The 23,509-nt window shown below is 31.4% G+C and overlaps 2 protein-coding genes across 5 annotated transcripts; one reads left to right on the top strand and one right to left on the bottom strand.

Moving 5' to 3' along the window:
• Positions 1–3,140: 3,140 nt before the first annotated feature.
• On the bottom strand, positions 3,141–16,727 carry LOC129944241 (uncharacterized). 3 transcript variants are annotated; one of them, XM_056053551.1, is made up of 6 exons: positions 16,392–16,727; positions 7,366–7,608; positions 6,477–7,298; positions 6,258–6,406; positions 4,080–4,860; positions 3,141–4,017 (listed from the first exon to the last, which is right to left on the bottom strand). In XM_056053551.1, exons 2-6 carry the CDS (start codon positions 7,448–7,450, stop codon positions 3,704–3,706), a joined length of 2,151 nt encoding a protein of 716 aa, XP_055909526.1. In that variant the 5' UTR covers positions 7,451–7,608; positions 16,392–16,727; the 3' UTR covers positions 3,141–3,703. The 3 variants fall into 3 exon arrangements, with proteins under 3 accessions (XP_055909526.1, XP_055909527.1, XP_055909528.1); XM_056053552.1 differs by lacking the exon at positions 16,392–16,727 and adding an exon at positions 14,855–15,003; XM_056053553.1 differs by lacking the exon at positions 16,392–16,727 and adding an exon at positions 9,416–9,436.
• Positions 16,728–19,889: 3,162 nt separating this feature from the next.
• On the top strand, positions 19,890–23,156 carry LOC129944242 (ras-related and estrogen-regulated growth inhibitor). Of its 2 annotated transcripts, none has more exons than XM_056053554.1 (5): positions 19,890–20,732; positions 20,799–20,899; positions 22,237–22,293; positions 22,393–22,466; positions 22,593–23,156. In XM_056053554.1, exons 1-5 carry the CDS (start codon positions 20,689–20,691, stop codon positions 23,010–23,012), a joined length of 696 nt encoding a protein of 231 aa, XP_055909529.1. In that variant the 5' UTR covers positions 19,890–20,688; the 3' UTR covers positions 23,013–23,156. The 2 variants fall into 2 exon arrangements, with proteins under 2 accessions (XP_055909529.1, XP_055909530.1); XM_056053555.1 differs by having other exon boundaries at positions 19,891–20,352.
• The last annotated feature ends 353 nt before the right edge of the window (positions 23,157–23,509 follow it).

Below are 23,509 nucleotides of genomic sequence, written 5' to 3'. Positions count from 1 at the left end.
TGTCAACTTATTTTTCGAAAACAAAACAAGGTCATTTTTAACAACGCATATATAAATGTACAATGTGTACAAGAGTTATTACGCATGGATGGAATTACCTAAAGTTTGAACTAAAAATGTGGTTGAACAATTCTATTTTCCGTTACTTTGCTACTTTATTTTAAATGTTTACATTTTTTCTAATTTGTTCTCATTTTAATACAAACATTTCTGATAATTATTGTTTAAATTATAAAAACCGTAACTATTTTTCGGAATGCATAACATAAGTGACCTGTTTTAGGAAAATTCTTCTTTTTTTGGGGGGCAGGGGGGTTGAACCAAATACCCAAATGAAGAAGTTTTAATGTTCTTTAGCTTAATAAAGTTTTTAAAAAGAGACAAGACACTCACACACAATTTAATTTAGAAAAAGTTTGCAAAGTCTTAAATAATTCTCTAAGATTTTATGTTACTAAGCTTAATAAATGTGTTAATTTTTAAATTTTAAGTTACTAAGCTTAAAAGATAAATGTGTTAATTTTAAACAACTCAACTATGGTTAAAATCACAAAGGTCTTTTTTTAAATTTTGGTAATTTCAAACATTTACGGTTTTGCTTTTTTTCATTTCAAGACTCTGAGGGCTGAGCCTGCTCACACCATTTGCTGATCAATAAGATTTGTGGTGGAATTGTGAATTCCAGTGTAATAGATAAAATAATATTAATATTTTAACAATTTATTGAAGCTAAAAACATTGTAATAAAATGTTTGCATTGTACAGCTGAAATAAGCGGTTCTTTAATTATTAATAAAATTAATTTTGTTCTATTTATTTCAATAACTTTTATTGATCTCACACACTTGGAGCGTTTTACTAACAATAGCTGGTCTTATTTTTTGAGGTTGTTCATGACAATTAAAACTCTCAGAAATCGTCCTAGAAAAATGTAATATAATTTAGAAGCTCAGAATACACTGAACGGAAAAGGAAGAGCAATTTTCAGTTTGACAGACGAGCTCTGTTCAGATACAAAAAAAAACATTCCTATTATGACGTTTGTGTTTCTTAAATGTCAAACTAATACTATATTTATTTCTTAAATGTAAGTTTAATGTTTTTTTTTGTATGAACTGTCAGTGTATATGTAGATTTGTTGAGGTGAACTGTTCTTAATACTTATGAAATGATTATTCTACTTCTTAGAAAATCATTAAAATCTTGGAATAGCTAGTGCTTAAGGGGGTATTCTGGTCTAGAAACATGAATTTTAGGTAATTTTTGAAGTGCTGTAGAAAAAACCAAGCAACAATTTTACCATAAATTTTTTTATACATTATTTATTCACATTAGAAGCATACAAAAAAAAATAAAAAAGTAAAAAAAAAATAAAAATTCCGTTAGTTATCAGCTGATGGAGTGGTGCGTCTCAAAAATTTGGTGCGTGACCATACCCACGATTTTAACTCTCCTAGAAATCTGAAATCAAAAACTAAAAAAGATTATTAATCTACAATAATGTCGCAATGTCTGGAACTACGGAAAAGTTACAAACATTTTTTTTTACAAAATGGCGACTGCCTAAAAAAAAAAAAATTTACCACTCTTTTGAACATTCTTCGATTTGTTAAAAATAGTAAAAATGAAGATTTGGGGATGGCCGAAGTTCCGGACGTAGACTCTCCTAAAATTTCAAGTAAATCGGTTCGGCAGAACCTGAGAAATCGTGGGTAACAGATTCAAAAAGACAGTTCTGAGAAAAACGCGTTTAAAGTACCCCATTATGTCTTTTGTTCTATTAGTTGCAGCCCAACCGATTTAGATGGCTGCTCAGCAAAATACTTATTTCTCCGAAAATAATTTGAATTTGGGAAAATCCTCTCGTAGACATATTCTTAAATAGTTAAACTATGAAAATATGAAAAGAAAAAAAATCGATTTTTTTTTATTTCTAGACCAGAATACCCCCTTAATATTAAAAAAAATTACAATAATGGGACAAGAATTAATCAAATTTAACAAAACTAGGACATAAATTTTGCTAAAGAAAAATAGTGCAAGCATTACTTTGTGAACAAATAATTTGACAGGTTGCTCAACGAAAACCATACAAATTTTAACGCGATTATGTCAATGATCTTCTTAAACTATGGGTCAAAATTTTAAACAACCTATTGTTAAGGGTTAAACCATTTACTAATTAGCAATCTGCTAAATATTTATTAATTTACTAAGGAGTCCAAAACTGTGACAGTTCGTGAAAATAAAGAAAGCAAATAAGCTTAAACGGACCTAATAATTTGAATTCCCAACAGTTGGCTGGACCATTCTCTTCACTGCTCTTATAAGAATAATTTTACATATTTCATTTAGATTAAGAAAATTGCTAAAAGTTAAAGTTGCCATTCTGTAATTTTTAACTTTAGCAAATTGTATAGTTTAAAATTAGGTAAAACATCTTTTAAGCTTAGTAAAGTGCTTAAAATGGCTTTAACATTTAACTTAATCATTTAAAATTCGGCGCCAATTATTTTTATCTCTTCAACTTTAAAATTATAAAGAGAAAATTAAGATTTTCTCGATCCAAATTTCAAAGGTAACAAAGCCATGTTATTTAGGGAAGACTTTGATTTTAAATATTAATTAAACATTGTCATATTCTAAGCAAATAAAATGCACCAACTCCAAAGAAAAGCTTTTTTATTTAAGTTTAGCATCATTTAGTCATATAGGAGTCACCCTGTATGAAAAAAGCTTGAAAAAGCTCTTATACTGAAAGCTCAACTTTACTATAGAAACAGCTTTCGAAAGTTATATTCGAACAAATGTACAGTAAAGGCAAAAATTATGATTTTTAAAATTATACTTAGTTTCTTTTTGAGTACCAAAGCACTGGATTTTAATTACAGTTAGGTTGATTGAGATTAGTAATAATGAGATATAAATTAAGTCAAATACAATATGCTAAAAAACGATCAGTTGAATTTGTTGGGTTCATTGAAAGAAATATTCTTAAAAGATGAATCCCAGACGAGTGTGTAGACATGAAGAAGCCCATCTTTTAATATAATCCAAATTGTATCTTTCAAAGTAATTAATTTTAAAAATATATCTTTAAGTGAAATTCTTATAATAAATTTCAAAAAAAAACAACACACTATTTCTTGATTATTCCTTTTTATTTGAAAACGGTGTCAACATTGTTACAATTCGAGCAAAAATACTTTTTTTATTTTTTAAATATTCAAAAATGTTTAAGAAATCTTAGCCATGAACGGAGGATCTGTATTTATGTATATTTATAAGATTGTTTTTTAGCTCTTATTGCAGTAAATAGGTTTGTAAGTATTTAGTAGGTTCATAAATATTAACAATTTTATATTATACATTCAATATACAAACTAAATCTGAAGGCATCGGGGTATATTTAACATTAAGGGTTTTTTTATTTTAAGCAAAAACTTTTTTCTTTCATTTTGATTTAATGCATTTTACGCTGTGGACAAAAATACTTTATCAAATTTTCAATATCTTGTTTTTTTTTTTAAATATCAGTGATGAATTGTTATTGTTTTTCTTTTTTTTTGTCAAAATAATAATAACCAACTTTAAGGTACTTTCTAGGATATGCTTATCGAAATAACACTTATCAAATTATAAACTCTTTCCTTGTAAAATGTTATAAAATGTTTAAATAAAATTTATAAAAATTAAAAAAAACTTAAAACCTAAATTGTCCCTTCTTTCCTCTTTCATTGTGGTAAACTCTAAGCGGTGAATAAGAACCGTTCCCGTTGCCATTAGCGTTACCATTAGTTGCAGCTCCATTTAGGGTCTGAGAAGCTGAAGGGGACAGAACATCGGATGGTTGAGGCTTTGCAGAGAACCTTGGAGCCAAAATCAAATTGTATATTACGAAATAGACAACTGCCACTATGCTAGCCGCAATCGTAAGCCATTGAAATATGTCTGAAGATGCACTGCTTGGGGCACGCTCATCTCTGGCCAAACCAATTAGTGCTCCGAAACCCTTTCCTAAAATTGGGAGAGATATGAGTTTAATAAGGTATCGTTTTTTTCTCGTACACTGATCTTACCAATTCCGAAGAAAGCGATGACAGCTAGAGCTTGTCCAGTGGCAGTAAGCTTCCGTGGCATGGCGTGACGCATGTAAATGATGATTGTAATCCATACAACTGTCATAACAAGGGGTTCGAGGGTTTCCATTAGAACTGTCAGCCATTCGTAGTCACATCCTAGAGCAGTGAATCGGATAATGAAGACAGCAAAAGCTGCTATGAAAATATTTGAGTGGCCACAATACTCGATGAATTTGTCGACATTAAACAGTAAAACCAGAACAAAGAACAGGCCAATTGAAGTGATTGCCAATTCATCGGAGAAAGTCCAACGTAAGTAGCTGTGGATACTGCTCCAGAACGTTCCAAAGAGCAATGAGATCAAAGTAAGAGCAATAATCTCTGGACTATAGCGACGAATTGCTGACATTGGGTAGACTAGCATTCCTGTTTTGGTATGCCACCACCATTCAGGAGGGCTTAGAGGCATGTTACTAGATACAAGAAGGACTATAGCAGCAAGAACAAAGCATACTATCAGTACAATTAAAGCAACCAAATTTGCTGTGTGTTGCGTCTCGTTATTGAAGAAAACTACGTCGAGTGCTGGGAAGAGTAAGACAAAGCCAATGGCTCCCCAGGCATATTGACGGCTGACTTCTCCACGTCCTTCTGAGGTTTCACGTACGGCTATGACAATAGCAGTATTTAGGAGGGTTAAAGCAGCCAAAGCGAACACATCGCCCAGAATTCGAATCACAAAGTATCCGCTCAATGTAGCATCCAAGTCTCCTGTGGTCTAAAAATATAAACATATATAAAATTCAATTAAGGTATGTACATATGTAAAAGTAAAATTTGATTTTGAAATAATTAAATTATTTACGGTATTACGTTAGATTGCTTCTTTAAATCTACTTAATTGCACAATTTTGTAAATGGAATTATTTTAATGAAAATTAAAATTTAAAGATTGAAGACAACCAGAAGAAAACCTTAAGAAATCAATTTGTATTTATATTAAATCAATTACCCTTATTCGCGCGAAAACTAAAATAGTAAGAAACTAAAAGTTCGAGTTCAGGACCCCAAATAAGTTCTTATACTTAAAATAAATAAATTGTGCGGCACAACAGTTTGTTGAGAAGTACGGCCTAGTGACTTACAACTCTCAACCATTCCTGTGTGCTAGTACTGTTTTCAGGGATGGAGATGACCTACATTTTTCAGCCGAATCCGAATTTCAGAAAGCACTTTTTTTATGACCAGCATTACTCTTGGAGAATTTTTCAATTCCTCGCAAGAGGCAGTACCCGTGAAAAAACTTTAGATGGCATAGGCACGGATCGAACCCAAGACCTCTGGCATGACAGTCCGAAGCACTAACCATCATGCCACGGGTACTACAATTATTCCTATACTTATTTTCTACAATTTGTGCAAATGTGTTTACTTTTTTGATTCTAATAGTTTAACCGTAAGAAAGTGAAAATCAAAATGTTTCTATTGACAAATCCAAATAGGCATACAAAATCTACCAATAGGATGATTTGTGCTTTTGTTAATTAATATTTAACTAATAAAATAATTTAAAATTGTTAAAGTCATACTGTTGACATGCTTAAACTACAAGAGCAAGTTCGTGCGATTCAGTAGTTCATTCAATTTTAACCTAATTTTAGTATTGTACCTACTTGTTAATTACTTGCAGTAATCACATCTCGCTTATAAATACAATCGCATGTAGTCGCTATTCTGACTCAGAGTTGCGTTGCAACAACAATAAAAAAAAATGAACATTAATTAATAACTAAATGGGTATGAAAAAATAATCACAAACGTGACCGGCTTAAAATAAAAGTGTTATGCACGAATATGATAAGATTAACATGTGCTCGGATAAGTAGCTTTGTAAATTATGTTTTTTAACTCAAACGTTTTTTTAACGCTTCATTTTCATCTACGAATATGTATTTGAATGACTAATTTCCAATAATTTTCCCTTGAAGTTGTGTTGCAATGAACACGAACACAACAACTTGTGGAAATGTCATCGATTTTCTTTCTTCAACCTTGACCCATTTCCTGTTACTCATCCATGCAACTATTTCGATGACTCACTTTATAACTACACGTCACCACTATATTATCCTAACCAAGTTCACAAACTACACACTACTATGTACATATACTTACATTTATACATTGGCTATCAGCCAGGACACTTTCACGACTGTCATAGGGATTAATGACTTCGCATTCAATCATTGGCTTGCATCTTGTTGAGTTCTTCAGCTGAATCATCCATTTCGCTTGAATTTCCGGAACATTGCACTGGAAACCATCTGCAAGGATAATAAGTTCAATTCGTCTCAGTTCCTTTGATGCAATTGCAACTTGTTCCAAAACACTTACCCAAGGGATAGTTGCACCAGTCTGCACTGTGGGTGTCATTTTCAATGTTTGTTGCGCTTCGTAAAACTGAATGCACTACGATGTTCTTGGTGTCATCGGTATAGACGTGGCACTGCTTCACAATGGTCTCTCCGGTTTCCGACTTTTCAGTCAAGCACAAATGTGGAGGTTCCACATAGATCTTCTTCGGCACTGCATCACGTTCAACTCGGGTTGAAGGAGAACCTTCTTCGCCACTCATAACTTCTATTTCCGAGCTGGTTGACTTCTTTAGGTGTCGTTTGGAACGCTGGCTCTCTGTGACGGTGTTTTCATCATAGTCATGGTCGTACTCTGATTCGGACATTTCTTCCGTGGACGGAACCTGTGTGCCTTCTAGCCATGGTGTGTAGAGACTCTCGAATTGAGTCGGATTCTGACAGGTGTATGAGCAATTTGTCAAATTAACAGTTCCCACTTTGGCCTTCCAGTGGTGACAGGTGGATTCCTGAGAACAACGTTCCTGGAAAACAACAGCACCATTCTGATCACAACCAAAGCTCACAGACGGACGTCGGGCTTCTTCCCGATGCACATCAGGCACGGCAAACAGACAGGCATATATGATGCTTGTTATTATAAGTACCACGGCTGTCAGAATACGCAGAATTTTTCCATAATTGTTGGCATTTTTTGCAGCAAATCTATCGGCAAGTGGACCAACGACAATAGGACCAAGTATAGAAATGAATGGCGCTAAAATGCTTATGTATCGGTATTCTTCAAAGTTTAAGCCCAGAAGAAGGGGCTTTGTCGAATGTAATATATGGAGTGCGGTAAGACCTTTTTAAAAAATAATGTTTAAAATTAAAATGGGCTTATGTTACGTGTGTAAAAGTTATGAACTTACCAGTTATAACAAAGAATGTAACAATTTTAATTGAAATCAAACTTCTGTTAATGCGCGGCTCTCGACCTTCCTTTGTAGCACCCATTGGAAATTATTTTTTTTAGTTTTTTTTCTAAAAAAATAACTTAAGTCTTTATGGCAGGATTTGGTTTTAAGATGATTAGTCTTAGCAAGTATTCATAGATTAGGTACTTCCTCTTTAATTTTATTTAGGCATCATTTAAAAGATTTTCTATAACTTCGCTGTGAAAGAAAACAAAAGAAAAAATGTATTAATGTTGCTGATCTTAAACATTATATATCAAAACAAACAAACAAAATTTAAGTCTGATTGAATAATTGCAATTCAACTCTCAACGGATCTTGTGAAATTATTTTATGTCTTGTAAAGGGCTATCGTCGTCTGGCAAAACAGTTAAATCAATTTAACCTTCAAGTAAGAAGTTTGTTATATGCACAATCAGCACAAGAAAAGTCAAGCAGTAGTTCAGTAATATTCAGCATTCACTTTTGGATAACCTTTCAATCAAAATTGGAATTATAGGTCGGAGTATTGTACAATTTGTTTATTAATTTTAACATATGTAATTTTATTCTGTAGCAAATATACTCACAGCAGAAATATCAAAGATTGAAATGTTGTAAAGGGGGTTAAAGATTAACTTTGTTTTATATTTTCAAAGGGTAATATTATGATCTATAAAAGTTTATAGTCTGTATTGTGATGAAATCAGCTTTAGCACGCAATGCATTTCGAGCATGCTCTTGAAACATTGTAGTACCTAGTATGCAGTTGATTTTATTTCTATTTACTTCGGTTAATCCAGTGGTATATTGCAAACTTACATTGTAAGTCGGAGTTCAGAAAAGGCTATAAAATTGTGATGTTTCTAATTTTTAAACAGCTACATCCCATATCTAAAGCAAAACAAAGCTCCCTATTTCCTTTGGATGAATCAGACTAATCAAGTTATAAAAATATTTTATATGCAAAAATGGTAATTTTTAAAACCAGAACTATTTCAGCTCTTGCTCGAAAATAAACTTATTTATATATAAGTAAATTTCACACTACAAATAACAAATTCTATAGCGAAACGTTGTTCTTAACAAACGGATATTCTTTTGAACTTAAGTAAAAGAACTGATGCAGAAAAATCAGAACTACTCGTAAGAAAAATCCACAAAAATAGTGGAAGGATATTTGTTAAATATCAATCATATAATAACAGTACGTATACTTCTAATGTACCCGTTTTGTAATGAGGTTTCTATTGAGAACAAATTATCATGCAAAAACAAAGAACAAAAAACTCATTAAGCTCTTTCCTACTTATTTTTGAATTATTCCGACTATCCATTTCATGACACGAAACAAATTGGAGGGTTATATGTGTCCGCTCATTGGAGCTTTTACTGTACTAAATAAGTAATTTTTTCCATAAGAAAACAAATTTTAATAAATATCGAAGTTCAACTAAACACGAAATTTACGCTAAGAGAAAAGACGAGACGGGAGGAGAACATGATATAATAACAAGATACAAGATGTTTTCTTTTTAACTTGAAACGTCATCAATTTTGCATTTTATTTTACGAGTAAGATTCTCAATCAATCCACGAAAACCTCTAAATTTTAATCAATTGAGTATTTCTAAAAATATACACGCCTATGAATGTATATATCTGGAACTTTTATTTTTAAATATTTTGGAAAATGCTTGTTTCTGATTTAAGTGTGTTGACGCCGCCGCCCCCGCCCGTCGTCTTCACTGCCACCGCCGCCGCTCCGTTTATAATAAATCTCTACAAAAGGTGCGTGACCTAAACATATAACTAATAATATTTTAATTAAATTTGCCAAACAACTAGAAAATATAACATGGATATTAGGTATGTAGAACTTAGAAAACATAGATCAAAAGGAACCTACCCATCAGATAGTTTCATGACAACGGACATTTTATTAATTCTTTGTTGTCATCATGAAAGTGTTAATAACTTATTTTCACTTTGGATTAAATTAATCAAGCTAAATTGAATGACATACCACACCACGCTGCTGCTGTTGTCTTTCATTTTATGATTATATTTTTTAACTATTATATACTCATTATGACGTCACAGTTTTATTAATTTTTTCTGATACACATTGTAGATACATTTTTAAATATTTAAACGAACAAAACTATAATTATTGAAAAAAAAACGAACTTCGACAGTTGTAGATACCTTGAAACTGGATTTATTTATAAAATAATATTTTGTATGACATCACTCATCATTTTGTAATCATTTTTGTATTTGCAATGGACAAGTTTTGTTTTATTGTTTTTGTGTTGTTGTTGTTGTTGCTGTTTGATTAAATTAACATTCTTGAATGTCTTTTTTGTTTAATTTATGTTTATGAACTTTTAACTCGAATCGGATGCCGGCAATGTGAAAGTATTTTTGATGATGGCATAAACTTAATCATAAACAAATAGTCATAAACAAAATGTATATTATTTTTTCTTTATGCTTATTTGTTTTGTATCAATTATCAATAAAATTTAAATGAATATGTACATATCGCATTGCTGCAATATATGCAGACATTTAAATTGCTTCTCAAATTTCAAAATTAAGTATAAACATTTCAAATGTTTATTTAAATAAAAGAATGATTTTGATGAATTCTATAAAATGATAATGTTCTACAATCGTTTTAAAAATAGATTGGAAGTCAAAAATCGAAAACTTACTCTGCATTTCTGCATTTTGCATGCAAAAGGTTTGAAATGAAAATATTGACCCGATTATATAGCTATTCCATTTATTCCATTTACCTACTAGATGACACTAACACCTACAGTTTAAGAAACATTAACGCTCACATTATAAAGAATCTTCGGAAGTAATTTTACGGCAAATTTAAATGTTTAAGGGTTTCGAGTTTTTAGTTTTTCAAATGTATAATCTAGATGTCAGTAAAATCAAAATAGTGTTTAGATAATAATTTTATTGAAATTGAAATCAAATTTCTCAAAAAACTTAAAATTTTGAAATGCTTTTTGAACTAGTCTTGTAAAGAGATTATTTAATAAGGTCTTTTTTAAGCTGTATGAAAAGTTTCAATAGTTGGTTTTCCATAGTTTGTTAAACTGTGTTGACATTTCTGTCCAGTAAAATTCCGGCAACTCAATATGAATCGTCTTATACCAGAAAAACCTTTCTTAATCGCGAGCATTTATTTTGAAGAATTGTTTTTAGTGACGTAGCTTACTTTTAGTTAAAAAGATTCGTCAATAAACAAAATTGCCATATATGAAGCAAAAACATTCCATAAGCCATATTAACGAATCAAAATTATATCAATTTTTCGAAAAGAAAAAGAAGCTTCCGTTACAGTGAATTGCGTCTATGGTTTGACAGTAGAAAATATCAAGCTGTATTCAAATCTATCATCAATCGTTTAAATATTTTAAATGCAAAGTCGGCAAAATCACGATCAGTTTTAACGCTCATCGGAGTTCAAACAATAAGTTCATGGAAAGGGTAGCCTATTTAAAATAAATATTGGAGTCAAAAGTAAATTGTCACTATTGCGAGTCTTAATACTAATTCAAAAAGTTTACGAACTGCAAAACAATAAATCTAGACAATAAATTTGTATGTAAACATAGCCAACAACGTTAAAGAACATAAGTAGTTAAAAATATCTAAAAAATAAACAGAATACAATTAACCGTTCATTCATCTAAACAAATTAAAAATTATTGTGTTCTGAATTGAATGTAACATCATTCAAGTTTTCAACAAATCTGAGAACTATGTTTTTTTTATAGAACCGTTATTCCCAACCCAGCACTGAGCATTTTCAAAATTTTTCCCAGCCTCTTTTACGTAAGGGCACACCTTCAAGCGTAATTAAACATATCCCAAATTGTACGCTTAATTTTATAGGTGTCAAGGGGGAACAAAGGATGCAGTGCTTGAGCGCCCACACGAAATGTAGGCCACTACAGCTTTTATAAATCAAGTCTCATCTGGGTACATCGGTCTTGCCTCAGAGACTTTAGAGGTAATGCCATTTCAATGGTTGTAGCTATCAAAAATTGCTAATTCCCCATTTCATTTCTGCTTAGTATGAATTCGCACATTCAAAACTTCTAAAATTAATTTATCCTATTTTTGGATATTTTCATAGAAATTTTATTTGCAAGTAGCTTCCTTTCCCCGTGTCATTTCTATCTTTTTCCCCATAATTTATTCAGAGACGATATGATATTGTTTATAATGCTGATATTCGTATTTCATCAAAATCATAATTTATTCAAAGTCAATCTGCAGCATATCAGGTGAACCGGTAAGTGTTTCATTTAAGTGAAGTACCTTAAACCTTATACCTACCACCAACCCTATACACCATTTCCATACAGAGAACACAACAGTCAAATTTATGACCCATATAAAAGGAGTAATTTATTGATCTAGTTCTAAATGCAAACACGCACGCACAACTCAACTTCGAAGGACACTGGATGTACCTTTACCTTTACTATTTTTGAAATGTTTATAAGTAGATAGGTATGTCTATTAGTGTGCATATGAACTGCTGAACATATTGAAAATTCAGGGTGTGTTTTAAAAGCATGACCCATTTCACATGCATGAATAGAATATACATAGGAACATAAACATAACGTGAGAACTCAATTTAAAGGGGAAAGGAGAATAAAAATGTCCTGTAATGTAAATGCATGCTTTATTGATATTGAATTTTGAATAAAGGATAAACTATGGATATGGGTTTTGATTAAAGTGAATACGTGTATTAAAAATCGATAGTTTTATGCTGGTAGTAGAATTAGAATAAGTTAGTATTTCTTCAAAAGTTAATATTAATGTATGGTATTGTCTTCAAAAAATGGTTAGGTACTTATTATCAAAAGAATTGGTGCATTTTACATTTGGAATCAGAAATGATGTAAATCAATAGAAATGTCAATTTTTATTATTTCGTAAAAATTGTATCCTTCAAAACAACTGATTTGTATTCATAATTCTCGTGTTTTTATTTGCTTAGTTAATAACTTCATTATAGCTTAAAAATAAATAGCTGCTAACTGACTCCTATAAGACATACTATTTCCGCTTCTCATTATCCATTTTTGGTCAAATAGGTACAACCGCTTATTTGTTTTAAATTACTGTGATTGTGATTTATCGATCTAGCTACCAACCATTTCAAGCTGATTTCGACGTGCCTTACCATTTTTGAATGTGCGATTTGCAGATGATTTATTATGCATAGTTCATAATTGGCAAAAGCACATGTTGAAATGTTTAAAGACTACTAAATACTTGTCTATAAACTCTACGTCTACGCACTTCAAAAATAAAAACGAAAAATTGAATGCGAGTTCAAGTAATTAAAATAATATGTTAAATTTGTACTCGATTTAAGTTTTAACTTAACATAAGTTTACTTATAGAATACAAAAGTAACGTCATGGTACAGTTCAAGTTTTATTTAATATTATTAAATATATACATTTATACATAAGATATATTTCTGGGAATATTTTAATATACATATGAATGTATAAAACTTAGAAACTGACAAAATGTAGTCATACAAGTATTCATTTTCTTCTAACAATATACCAGCGATGTTATACTAAAGAATAGATTTGGTTAGAAAAGTGAAAGTTATTGCAAACGAGAAATTTTGGAATTTCGAATGATATTTAAAATACAAAAATATTTATACATACATATGAGAATCTATGTATGCATATAATTTATTTAACTTTTTATACTCAATTTCTTTTTTGTTCAACAAGAAAATTGAATTTGGAAAAGACATTCGAAAACTAAGATAAAAATTCTTGTTAAAAAAACGAAATAATTTTAGCAAAAACTCGTGTAGTGACCAATTATTTGGAGTAATTCTTTTATGGTTTAATAAACAATATCCAAGCTTCAAAACTGCTTGCGTATCGAAAATTGGTCATGGACCAAGAGCGTACATAATCAAGATAAAGAGAGTGTTAATTTGTCAGACTCAGCAAAGAAATTGATTTTGGAGATTCAGGATAGATAAGTAAAAAATTGTCCGTAATGCTGACCAGGAGCATATTTCATAAACATTGATAATTGATACAGGTGAAAATTTGTTTGTTTAAAACTTGAAATTTTTCTAAATATGTGCCATACACAATTTGACAATTTTGTAGAGCTGTAGGAAAATATCCGACAGTTGTCATTTTTTTGATTCAAAAAGAAATTGACATGATAGTGAATTTTCAAGAATTTTTCCACAATTATCAGGAATTTTGCGACGAATTTGTGCTAACAATTCTTTTATGAAATTTTAAATAAAAGTACAATTAACTAAATTACAGTGTTGAACGCACGGAGCTATACTCAACAACGGTCATCGAAGGCGTCTAATAAAATGTACATGAGCCCATATAAAACTTCCATCAAATGTCAATCAGAAAAATGTCAATAGAAACGTCATTCCCAATTGTCATTTTTCTTTCTCAACATGAAAAAAGTAAAAAATCGTGTTGTGTTTTATTTTTCAATTCTTTTAAGTTTATTTTATAAAATTTGAATAAAAATAATTACAAGGCTTTTCAGCTTTTCAACAGTCAAACAGAAAAAGACCTGAAATGATAAACGATATATGTATTCTTTCAAGTAAAGTGAAAATTATAACGATTATCTGTTGGGTCTCCCTGTAATATGTACGTCGCCCTAGGAGCCTTCTAAATTTTAAAAGAATAAATAATGATTTCTAACGGTTTTATTAAAACAAGATTTTGTAAATTGTGACATTTTAAAATTGAAAGCGTTCTGTTACTTTTAACATTGAAAAAATTGGTTGAGAACGATGAAAATTAAAACAAATTGCAAGGTTTTGTTGTAAGGTTATATAATAAAATAGTCACCACGAATGTGTCAGCATGACAATGACAAAATTTTCATGAGAAATTTGTGATTGTATTTTTCTGACAAATTTGACACCTAAAATACAGATTTTTACGACAAGTGTGAACGACAAGCAAGTTTGTAAAATGTTCACCTGTCAATTTTTATGAAATAGGGCACAGTCTCCCCTTTTAAAGAGCACAATGAGCACATTTTGAACTAGACGTTTTTTGCATTAAGATTTAAAACATATTCTTTAAAAGTATTGATTCAATATGTATATACATATGTCTAAATCGCTATTCCTGAGGTGTCATTAGTAAATTGGAACAGTATTGAAAATACCGAAAACTTAAATTCATATTTAAATAACATCACTGCTCTGCATCCGCACACCTTTTTAATTCAGAAAGGTAAGGCCAAGAAAAGAGGGTTACCTTGCCATCATGTTCGTGATTACCACCGCGCCGCTCCGCGCCGGTACCCACAACATCCCTCTTTTCTTTTTGTTTTGCTTACACGCTTATGTCATACCTTAATATCTACACAATCATGCAATATGCCTTACCTATACCAAAAACCAACTCACAAACTGAAACTAAAACAAGTCTTCTCTTCAACATCAACTACAAATTCAATGGGAAATAAACCGCGCAAAACAAGCTAACAAAAATTAAATTATGTATAAAAAGGGAATCAATGAAATGGCATCAACAACGAAAAGACGAAACAACGACGCACCACAAAACAACACGATGAAATTGAAAAAATGACATCATCATGAGCAGAGCAACATCATCAACATCGACGACGACGCGACCGACGCGACGGCAGAAACTCTAAACGAAAACGAAGCAACACTCGGTTTTTATGGCTAAGCTATAGAAGCTCTAGCATGTGGGTGATATGATAGGATGGGTGCCCGAAGGAGACGACTATCGCTTGGCGTGGGGTTCCTCGTATATTTACGTTTTTGTTAAAATTACACTCGAAGGCCGATTTCGAACATACCGCCCTCTAACCATCTCCCACCCCCCTATTGCCTTGCCACAAAGTCAGATCAGAGAAGCATCATCGTCGCATTCGCCGATGGAGGTGTCATAGCACTAAAATGTCTAAAAATATCTCTTCCCAATATTTACCGCGCTCTGCTCCACCATCACCATCATCTTCATCATCTTTATAAATCCAACTCATTTTATTTTCAAAACATTTAATTTTCCGCACAAAATTCGGAAGACAAAATGTAGAGCAGAAAGATTAAATTCATACAAAACAAATAAAGATGTCTTGATTTGTCTTCTTCTTTTTCTTGATGAAGAAGGGTAAAAATTCACTATGGTTATAAAGAAGAGGGAGGATGATTAACGGTATGAGTTATAAAGAGGGCGTCTGAACTATTTAGGTATTCATCAGTTTCTATGAGCACTACCCAATTTCTGAGTCGCAATCGCAACATGACCTAATGCATGACCTACTTAAGTCCGTTCTTATAGGTAATACCAACAACGTGCGTCCCAGTTCCCCGAGCAATTTCACGCTTCAATAGATTTCAATACTGAACGCCAGCTCGTTTTTTAAAGACACACTTCGAATTAACGATAGGTATCCACTCCACCTTCGGTGATCAGAAGTCAGAACCTTTTTAATCGAGACAACTGTTACTAAATCATGTAGATACTCTTTCATACGATTACGCTCCCACTATTCAAAGGAACACGTATAGCACTCAACATTGCGGTAGTTAGTCATACTATACGAGTAATCAATATTCACGAACGAAAATTAAGTCATCATCACTCCCGACAAAGATGACCCCACCGTGACACAGAATCGTTTCCATTGATTGCGCGATGAGTAGCATTGCATCAAAATCGAATTAAATTTCAAATTAATTAACCGTTTATCACCCTCGATGCTTCGATTTGTAATCGTGTGGAAAAAATAATTTGTGGTAAATGATGCGGTTTCTAGGGCAACACCAAACCCCAAGTCATAACCCAATGGATTATAATTCAATTGTTTATCTATTGTTTCCAATCAGACATCCGCACTTAGAAATATTAAAATGTAAATAAACATTCAAATAGAAAAGACCAACTAACCAAAAGCGCGCGATTGTTAGATATTTATTTTTTCTTTTTAATTCTTTCACCAAGCAGACTCGGTCGCGCAATCTGCACGAAGTGTCGTCCAAATATAAACTGAATCCGCCACCAGACTCAATAAATAGCCCAAGCGATTCACAATCACAACTTCACATATTAAAACAAGGAACACCACCAATTTGTATCTCTTTCCCACTAAAAAAGTATCTACGAACTACGAATACGAAAAATATTTCAAAAAACCGTCGTCGTTGTAGTCGCGCCGCCACAACTGAGTACGTTTTTTAAAAGCAGCTGTTCCAAGAACTCGAAGACGGAGTGGAGTGTATTGCCTCTGCCTGCCAACCAAATCCGAACCCGAACCAAAATCCAATTCCAACCGCATATTTTACCACGACCACCACGAGCCTCGAACTTGGTGGTTTTATTTTAGCTTGTTTTATTTTGATTTTCTCAACATGGTGTGGAGAAGGTGAATAGGAAAAGGAAACAAAGAAAAAGGCGCCCTCGCTTCTCGCTTGACGCTTGTGTCTTGCTTAACATTGCTTGTGTTTTCAATGTTTCATGCGAGAGTGAGTTAACATCCTCAAAATGCCTAAAAATATGCAACTGAAAATAGATTTATAATACAGAAGTTGATGTAACGGTTATGTGATTTATTTTCCGTCGGTCGTGATGAAAGACACATAATTTATTTTTGTTACAAACTGAAATATATATGTAGGAGGAAAATTATTCAATAGTTTTGTTTTCGTAGTTATCTGTGTTTTGGAAGGATGAGTCTTTTTCAATCACAAAATTCAATCCAAAAATATGCTAACAGTACTACATAAAAAATATAAAAGGTATATATACATAAATAAATGAAAAAAACATCTACATTTATTTTTAACTGTTTATAAGTAAACTAACTTTTTTCGGACTTCAAAATCAAAAATAACCGAAGTTTAAGTTTAAGTTTAAGTTTAAGTTTAAGTTTAAGTTTAAGTTTAAGTTTAAGTTTAAGTTTAAGTTTAAGTTTAAGTTTAAGTTTAAGTTTAAGTTTAAGTTTAAGTTTAAGTTTAAGTTTAAGTTTAAGTTTAAGTTTAAGTTTAAGTTTAAGTTTAAGTTTAAGTTTAAGTTTAAGTTTAAGTTTAAGTTTAAGTTTAAGTTTAAGTTTAAGTTTAAGTTTAAGTTTAAGTTTAAGTTTAAGTTTAAGTTTAAGTTTAAGTTTAAGTTTAAGTTTAAGTTTAAGTTTAAGTTTAAGTTTAAGTTTAAGTTTAAGTTTAAGTTTAAGTTTAAGTTTAAGTTTAAGTTTAAGTTTAAGTTTAAGTTTAAGTTTAAGTTTAAGTTTAAGTTTAAGTTTAAGTTTAAGTTTAAGTTTAAGTTTAAGTTTAAGTTTAAGTTTAAGTTTAAGTTTAAGTTTAAGTTTAAGTTTAAGTTTAAGTTTAAGTTTAAGTTTAAGTTTAAGTTTAAGTTTAAGTTTAAGTTTAAGTTTAAGTTTAAGTTTAAGTTTAAGTTTAAGTTTAAGTTTAAGTTTAAGTTTAAGTTTAAGTTTAAGTTTAAGTTTAAGTTTAAGTTTAAGTTTAAGTTTAAGTTTAAGTTTAAGTTTAAGTTTAAGTTTAGGTTTAAGTTTAAGTTTAAGTTTAAGTTTAAGTTTAAGTTGAAGTTGAAGTTGAAGTTGAAGTTTAAGTTTAAGTTTAAGTTTAAGTTTAAGTTTAAGTTTAAGTTTAAGTTTTAACTGAGAGTTAATGTGGAATATTCATAGTCATATTTTAAACTCGAGTCTATTTGAACTGGAGCCCAAATTTAACATGTGGGTTAGACACAGCTGCTATTCATAAAGAATTTGCCACCTCTGTTTAGTAAGAAACAGGTTTAAGGCATATTCTACTACAATTTTGAAAAAATTTTACTTAAACCTATACAAAATAGCTTGTAGAAGGTAACAAAATAAATTGCATTAGCTGGAGAGCCAAAATCTTTGAAACCCTTTAAATTTGTTTGTTTGCTGTTTATGAAGTCAGGCTGGTGGTTTTAAGACTTGAAAGCACGCAGATATAAGCAAACATTTCATTGAATTTCGACCTACATACATACATATGTATGTATGTATAATATTTTAAAGGTCAATCATAAACTTGACAGTTTTTTTTTTCTCGATTCGATACAATTCATACAAATCGTCTTCATCTATTTCAAAGGGGTCCCATTGGGGTAAATAGAGCTTTCGTTTTTTGTTAGTTGGTAGCATTCCAACATCCAGTAAAATATCAAAACATTGATACATGTATTCTCAAGTCATTTGACGTTTTAATTTTTGTTTTTAAATTTTCGAATAAAATGTGTCATAACTTAACTTACTCAATCAGTTTGTTTATTTTTGACGTTTCACAGATTTAGAAACAGCTTAAACGTAGGTTCCTTTGGGTTTATTTTTAGACTCCAGATTATCGTTTTAAAATAGGTTAAAATTGTCTATGAACAACATAAACTGAAGTTAATTTTGGCAAAGATAAAATCAGACCTTACCAAGGAACTATGAATATGACCTAATGAATTTAAAACTAGAAAATTCTTGCATAGTTCTTTTTTTCCTTCACAGTTTTACTTGTTTCAGCCTAAGAAAATTTATTCAAAATTTGTGTCATGTTTGGGGGATATCACGAATGGAATTGTTTTCTCTTCTTTAAACATTATTAACGTGAATAATATCGAAAATTTTTTAATATAACAAACTATATTTCTATTGGAATTTGCTTTGACATCAACATTCTAGACTCTACTCTACAAAAAAAAAAGTTTAGAACATTGACCCCATCCTTAACACAACCAGAATAATTTCCTTTAGCGCTGCATAATTGCCGTAATGGTCGGTTCTCTTAACTTAAGGATAATTCATCAAAATTAAATGTATGGCCAGCAATAGATTGGGAAATTTACACCACAAAACGAAATTAAAAGCTTAAAACCTAATACTTTTGCTAAGACCCTACATTTTTGCTATAGTACAAAGTGAGCTTAAGCAATCTGTTGTCACAAGATTAAAATCACAAATTGAACTTCCAATACATATACTAAAGATATATATGTAAGTGTATTTGAATATTTTTCTTAATTTTCAAAACTTAAAACAAATACAAATGGTTTCCATTGTGCGTTTCGAAAAAATCCGACTCGATGACTCGCAAACGTATGTCGTAGCCGTTAACACACTTATAAACTAAATTGAAAATCCAAACAAGCAACATGTGTTTCACATTCGAACATTCTATTTACAGAATTTAATTTTATTATACACAAAAGTATGTAGGTTTATACATGCCTCTACATTGCTTGAGATCACAAACATTCTCTTCCTTGGTGCAATATCTAAAAACCATCGTTTCTGCCACTTTGAATCGAATCTTTAAATCTCTCACTATCTGTTTTATTTGTGCAAGGGACATTCTACAAATTCTCAGACTGATTATTTAATTAGTCGCTTCTAGCAGTGCGCGTGGCGTCCACAATCCGAGTACGACCTTTACCTGATTTTAAAAATCCCGTTTAAAAAAAGTATCTTCGCACTCGTGGAATCTCAACTTATTGGCACTGGCTGCTAAGCAAACATTTTCCACGCACTAAAATCTCCGGCCCGTATGTGATACATCCACGTATAAATCAATCAATTTTGAACGTTTCCTTACAAATCTCGCAATCTCTTTCTCTCACTGTCTCTGCTTCTATATGAATATCTCACACACTATCGCGCCTTCGAAAACGCCTCTTTATTTTGAAAGCAACGCCAAAAACTTGTAAACAAAAATTAGTTTGGTACGAAGTAGCGTGTGGGTTAGCAGCAAAAGCTAGCTAGAGCTAAAAGACTGTGTCACAGATCAGAAACAATAGTGCACTAAAACCGTTTTGTTTGTTGGTTTCTGCTTCCCCGAGAAGAACTTTTCGAAAATCTATTTTTGAAATAATCAAATATTTATCGGTGAGATATTAATAAGGAGATTCTTCACCATTCCGTTGATCAATTCAAACAATTCAACTATCGGTGCAAATGAACGACTGATCGCACAAGTTGTTGAAAATACGTTCCTTGAGTTTTATTATCTAAGAAAGAGACATGTGCCAAATAAAATACGTCAGTTGATAAAAAAGAATAAATTCTTTAAGAACAAAACAAAATACAAGAAATTCGAAATTTCTTTCCCATTGTGAAATCAAACCGAAAACTATATTCAAACCTCCTGCTCGTGTGCTCATCAACCAAATCAAAACGTTCATACTTTTTGAAGAACAATAATTTATACTTTATTTTTGAAGAATGTTACAAATAGCTCAGAGTAATTTACCTCTTAAAAACTGTCTGTAAATATTTCTTGAATTATCTACACATTGCTATCAGAAGTGCAAGTTTTTGGTGATTTATTTTAGCTTAGAGGCACTTAATATGACCACACGAATCCGGAGGAAAAAGTCATCGCTGTCCGAGTTGAAGATCGCCGTTGTTGGAGCACCGGGTGTTGGAAAAACCGGTAAGATCATAAACACTGTTTTCGAAAGGTGAACAAAATATCAGCGTCCTTATGTAAACAAAGCAACTATTTCTAAAAGCATCACCTGTTGAGCTTTGACTTTTATTTCGAGGGAATTTACGATTCATAATTTTAAGATATAGGAACTATAATACTGAGTAATTTAAACTTATTCAAAAAAGTGTTTTCGTGATCTGCCTTGAACTTTATTATACGGGTTCCTCAGTCAGCATGGTATCCGCTTCCGCATGGATGGATGCGGCATGCAATTGCAACTTTACCCAAAATTTGATACAGTAAAAATATATTTGTTTCATTTTTTTTATTTTATATGCATGTGTGTTGATATTTGTACGTCTTATTATGTATGTATATTGACTTGGAAAGCGGTCTTTTTGTCTACGTTGAACAATTATTATAAGTTGTTAGGATGTTTATCGTTTCAGACAAAATTATGTACGTTTCTTTTTGTTCAAAGTAATTAGTTAATAATTTTCATTTGTTAAATTATAGAATAGGAAGTATCATTAGGTATATACAAAATATGAAGTCTTATCGTTACAAGTTCTTGGAATGAAGTTATACGTTGTAAAAAGGGTTTTCCAGTAATAAGTCTTATTTTGATATTTTAAAACGAGTAATGAGAGGTAACATTATTGACAATGTTTACAGCACCATATTCTTTTTATGAAATTTTCCATGACTAATTCACAATTTACACATGTTCTTGAATAAGGTCTTTAGTCGATTGTATAAAACAGCCCTAACCCTTGTCTTTTAAGTGGCTTACAAAAATGCTAAAGGTGTTTAATCAATTTTGATCGCGTCTTCGAGAAATAACACGAACAGAAAAAGTTTCTTGAACAATTGAAATTGTTTCTTCGGTTGTTGCATACACCAGCTTCCCTTTTTAAATAAATGAGGTCCAATCTCAAAAACTAACTTGTCCGAAAACATTTAAAAATTTGTCCACCCGTTTTACTGCTGCTGCTAGTTTCACCATTTTAGAAGTAAGTTTTAAAAATGTCAATGTGTTGTTGCAGCGTGTACAACATTTTGAGCATTGCATTACTGTTTACTTGTCGAATCTTAAAATATTAAAAGCTTCAAAATTGGCAGCTAACCAAGTAGCGGATTATTTAAGGTAAAAATTCTTACTGGAAAGCCATTTATTAAACCTAATGGCAAATTATTTTTATATTTTTTAAAGTACACGTATTTTTTTCTAATATTTTTAAAACTATTAATTTTTTTTAATTTTTGACAGTCTGAAGTAATTATTGCGATCAATAATATATTACATAATAATTACATTTGGATCGTTTTTTCTCTTCTAGCGTTAATAGTTCGATTCTTAACAAAACGATACATAGGCGAATATGCTCATGAAGCAGGTAATAGAACAACAACTCGTCTATAATTTCTATGAAACCATTCATATGCACATAATTTAAAGTAAAACAAAATAAATCACTTCATATTTCACCCCGTAGAAAATCGATATAAACACGAAGCCTTAGTTGACGGGGAACCGGTCCTCTTTGAGATCCTAGACACATGTCCAAAGGTAAGTGTCCTTTATAGGGTTGTTTTGACTCTATGTATATGCTACGAGTAGGTATACATACATGTGCTTTGCTTTGCGTATGTTTTATGTTTTGAAATAGACCATTAAACAATTTCTTTCAAGCAGAACGAGAACGAAATGCCAAATACTTCAGAACTAATTCAATGGGCCGACGGCCTGCTCCTTGTGTACTCAATTGTAGACCGACACTCCTTCAACTACATTCGTCGTGTAAAATCAAACTTGCAGTCGGATATTCCGGTGCAACTGGTGGCCAATAAAAATGATTTGGTTCATTTGCGCCAGGTGAGCTCTGATGAGGGTGAAATCCTTGCCAAGGACTATGAGTGCAAGTTCTCTGAAGTATCTGCTGCTGAACATGTGAACCTAGTTGCTGAAGTGTTCTATGATATCTGCAAAGAAGTGATGTCATCAAAGAGAAAATCAAAACAAAGTCTGCTAGAAAGGATGTTGGGAGGGCATCGTCCTTATAATCGAGGGAAGAGCGATAGTGCTTTGCCTAAAGACTGTAAACCGTATGCATAGTTCCTACCTCTTAAAAAATGTGTATCTATAAATTATGTTTTTCTTTGTTTTATTTTTTACGGGAAAGTATGTTCAAATAAAAAGATATGTTTATATTTAAATTTCTTAACATTTTAGCAAATATACGTAATGTTTATTTTTGTACATGAATTTTCTTTTATACTAAAATTACGATCCCGATAATTTTACTTAGTTTCGTCTTTGTATATGAAAACTATAGTAGTTTTCATATACAAAGGTTTTACAAAATTTATTCAATTATTTTAAATGTAAGAAGCTCTAACTGGTAACCAGCTTTTTCGATTAACTTCATCTTTCGATTTTCGAAATTCAATATGGTTTTTGCCTTGGATAAACGTTTTGAAGCACTTTAAGCTTAACTCAGCGAAACAAGCTCATTCTTCTTTTATCATTAAAAGCTCTTGTTTTAAATTTTTTCCGGAAGTTTAGTTTGTGAAAAGTTTATAGAAGCTTTAGACAATTGCAGATAATTTCTT

The sequence above is a fragment of the Eupeodes corollae genome, chromosome 2, assembly GCF_945859685.1.
Source record: "Eupeodes corollae chromosome 2, idEupCoro1.1, whole genome shotgun sequence".
Taxonomy (NCBI): Eukaryota; Metazoa; Arthropoda; class Insecta; order Diptera; family Syrphidae; genus Eupeodes; species Eupeodes corollae.
Note: the sequence above shows the minus strand (reverse complement) of the source record. Positions and strands in the feature narration are given on the sequence as shown.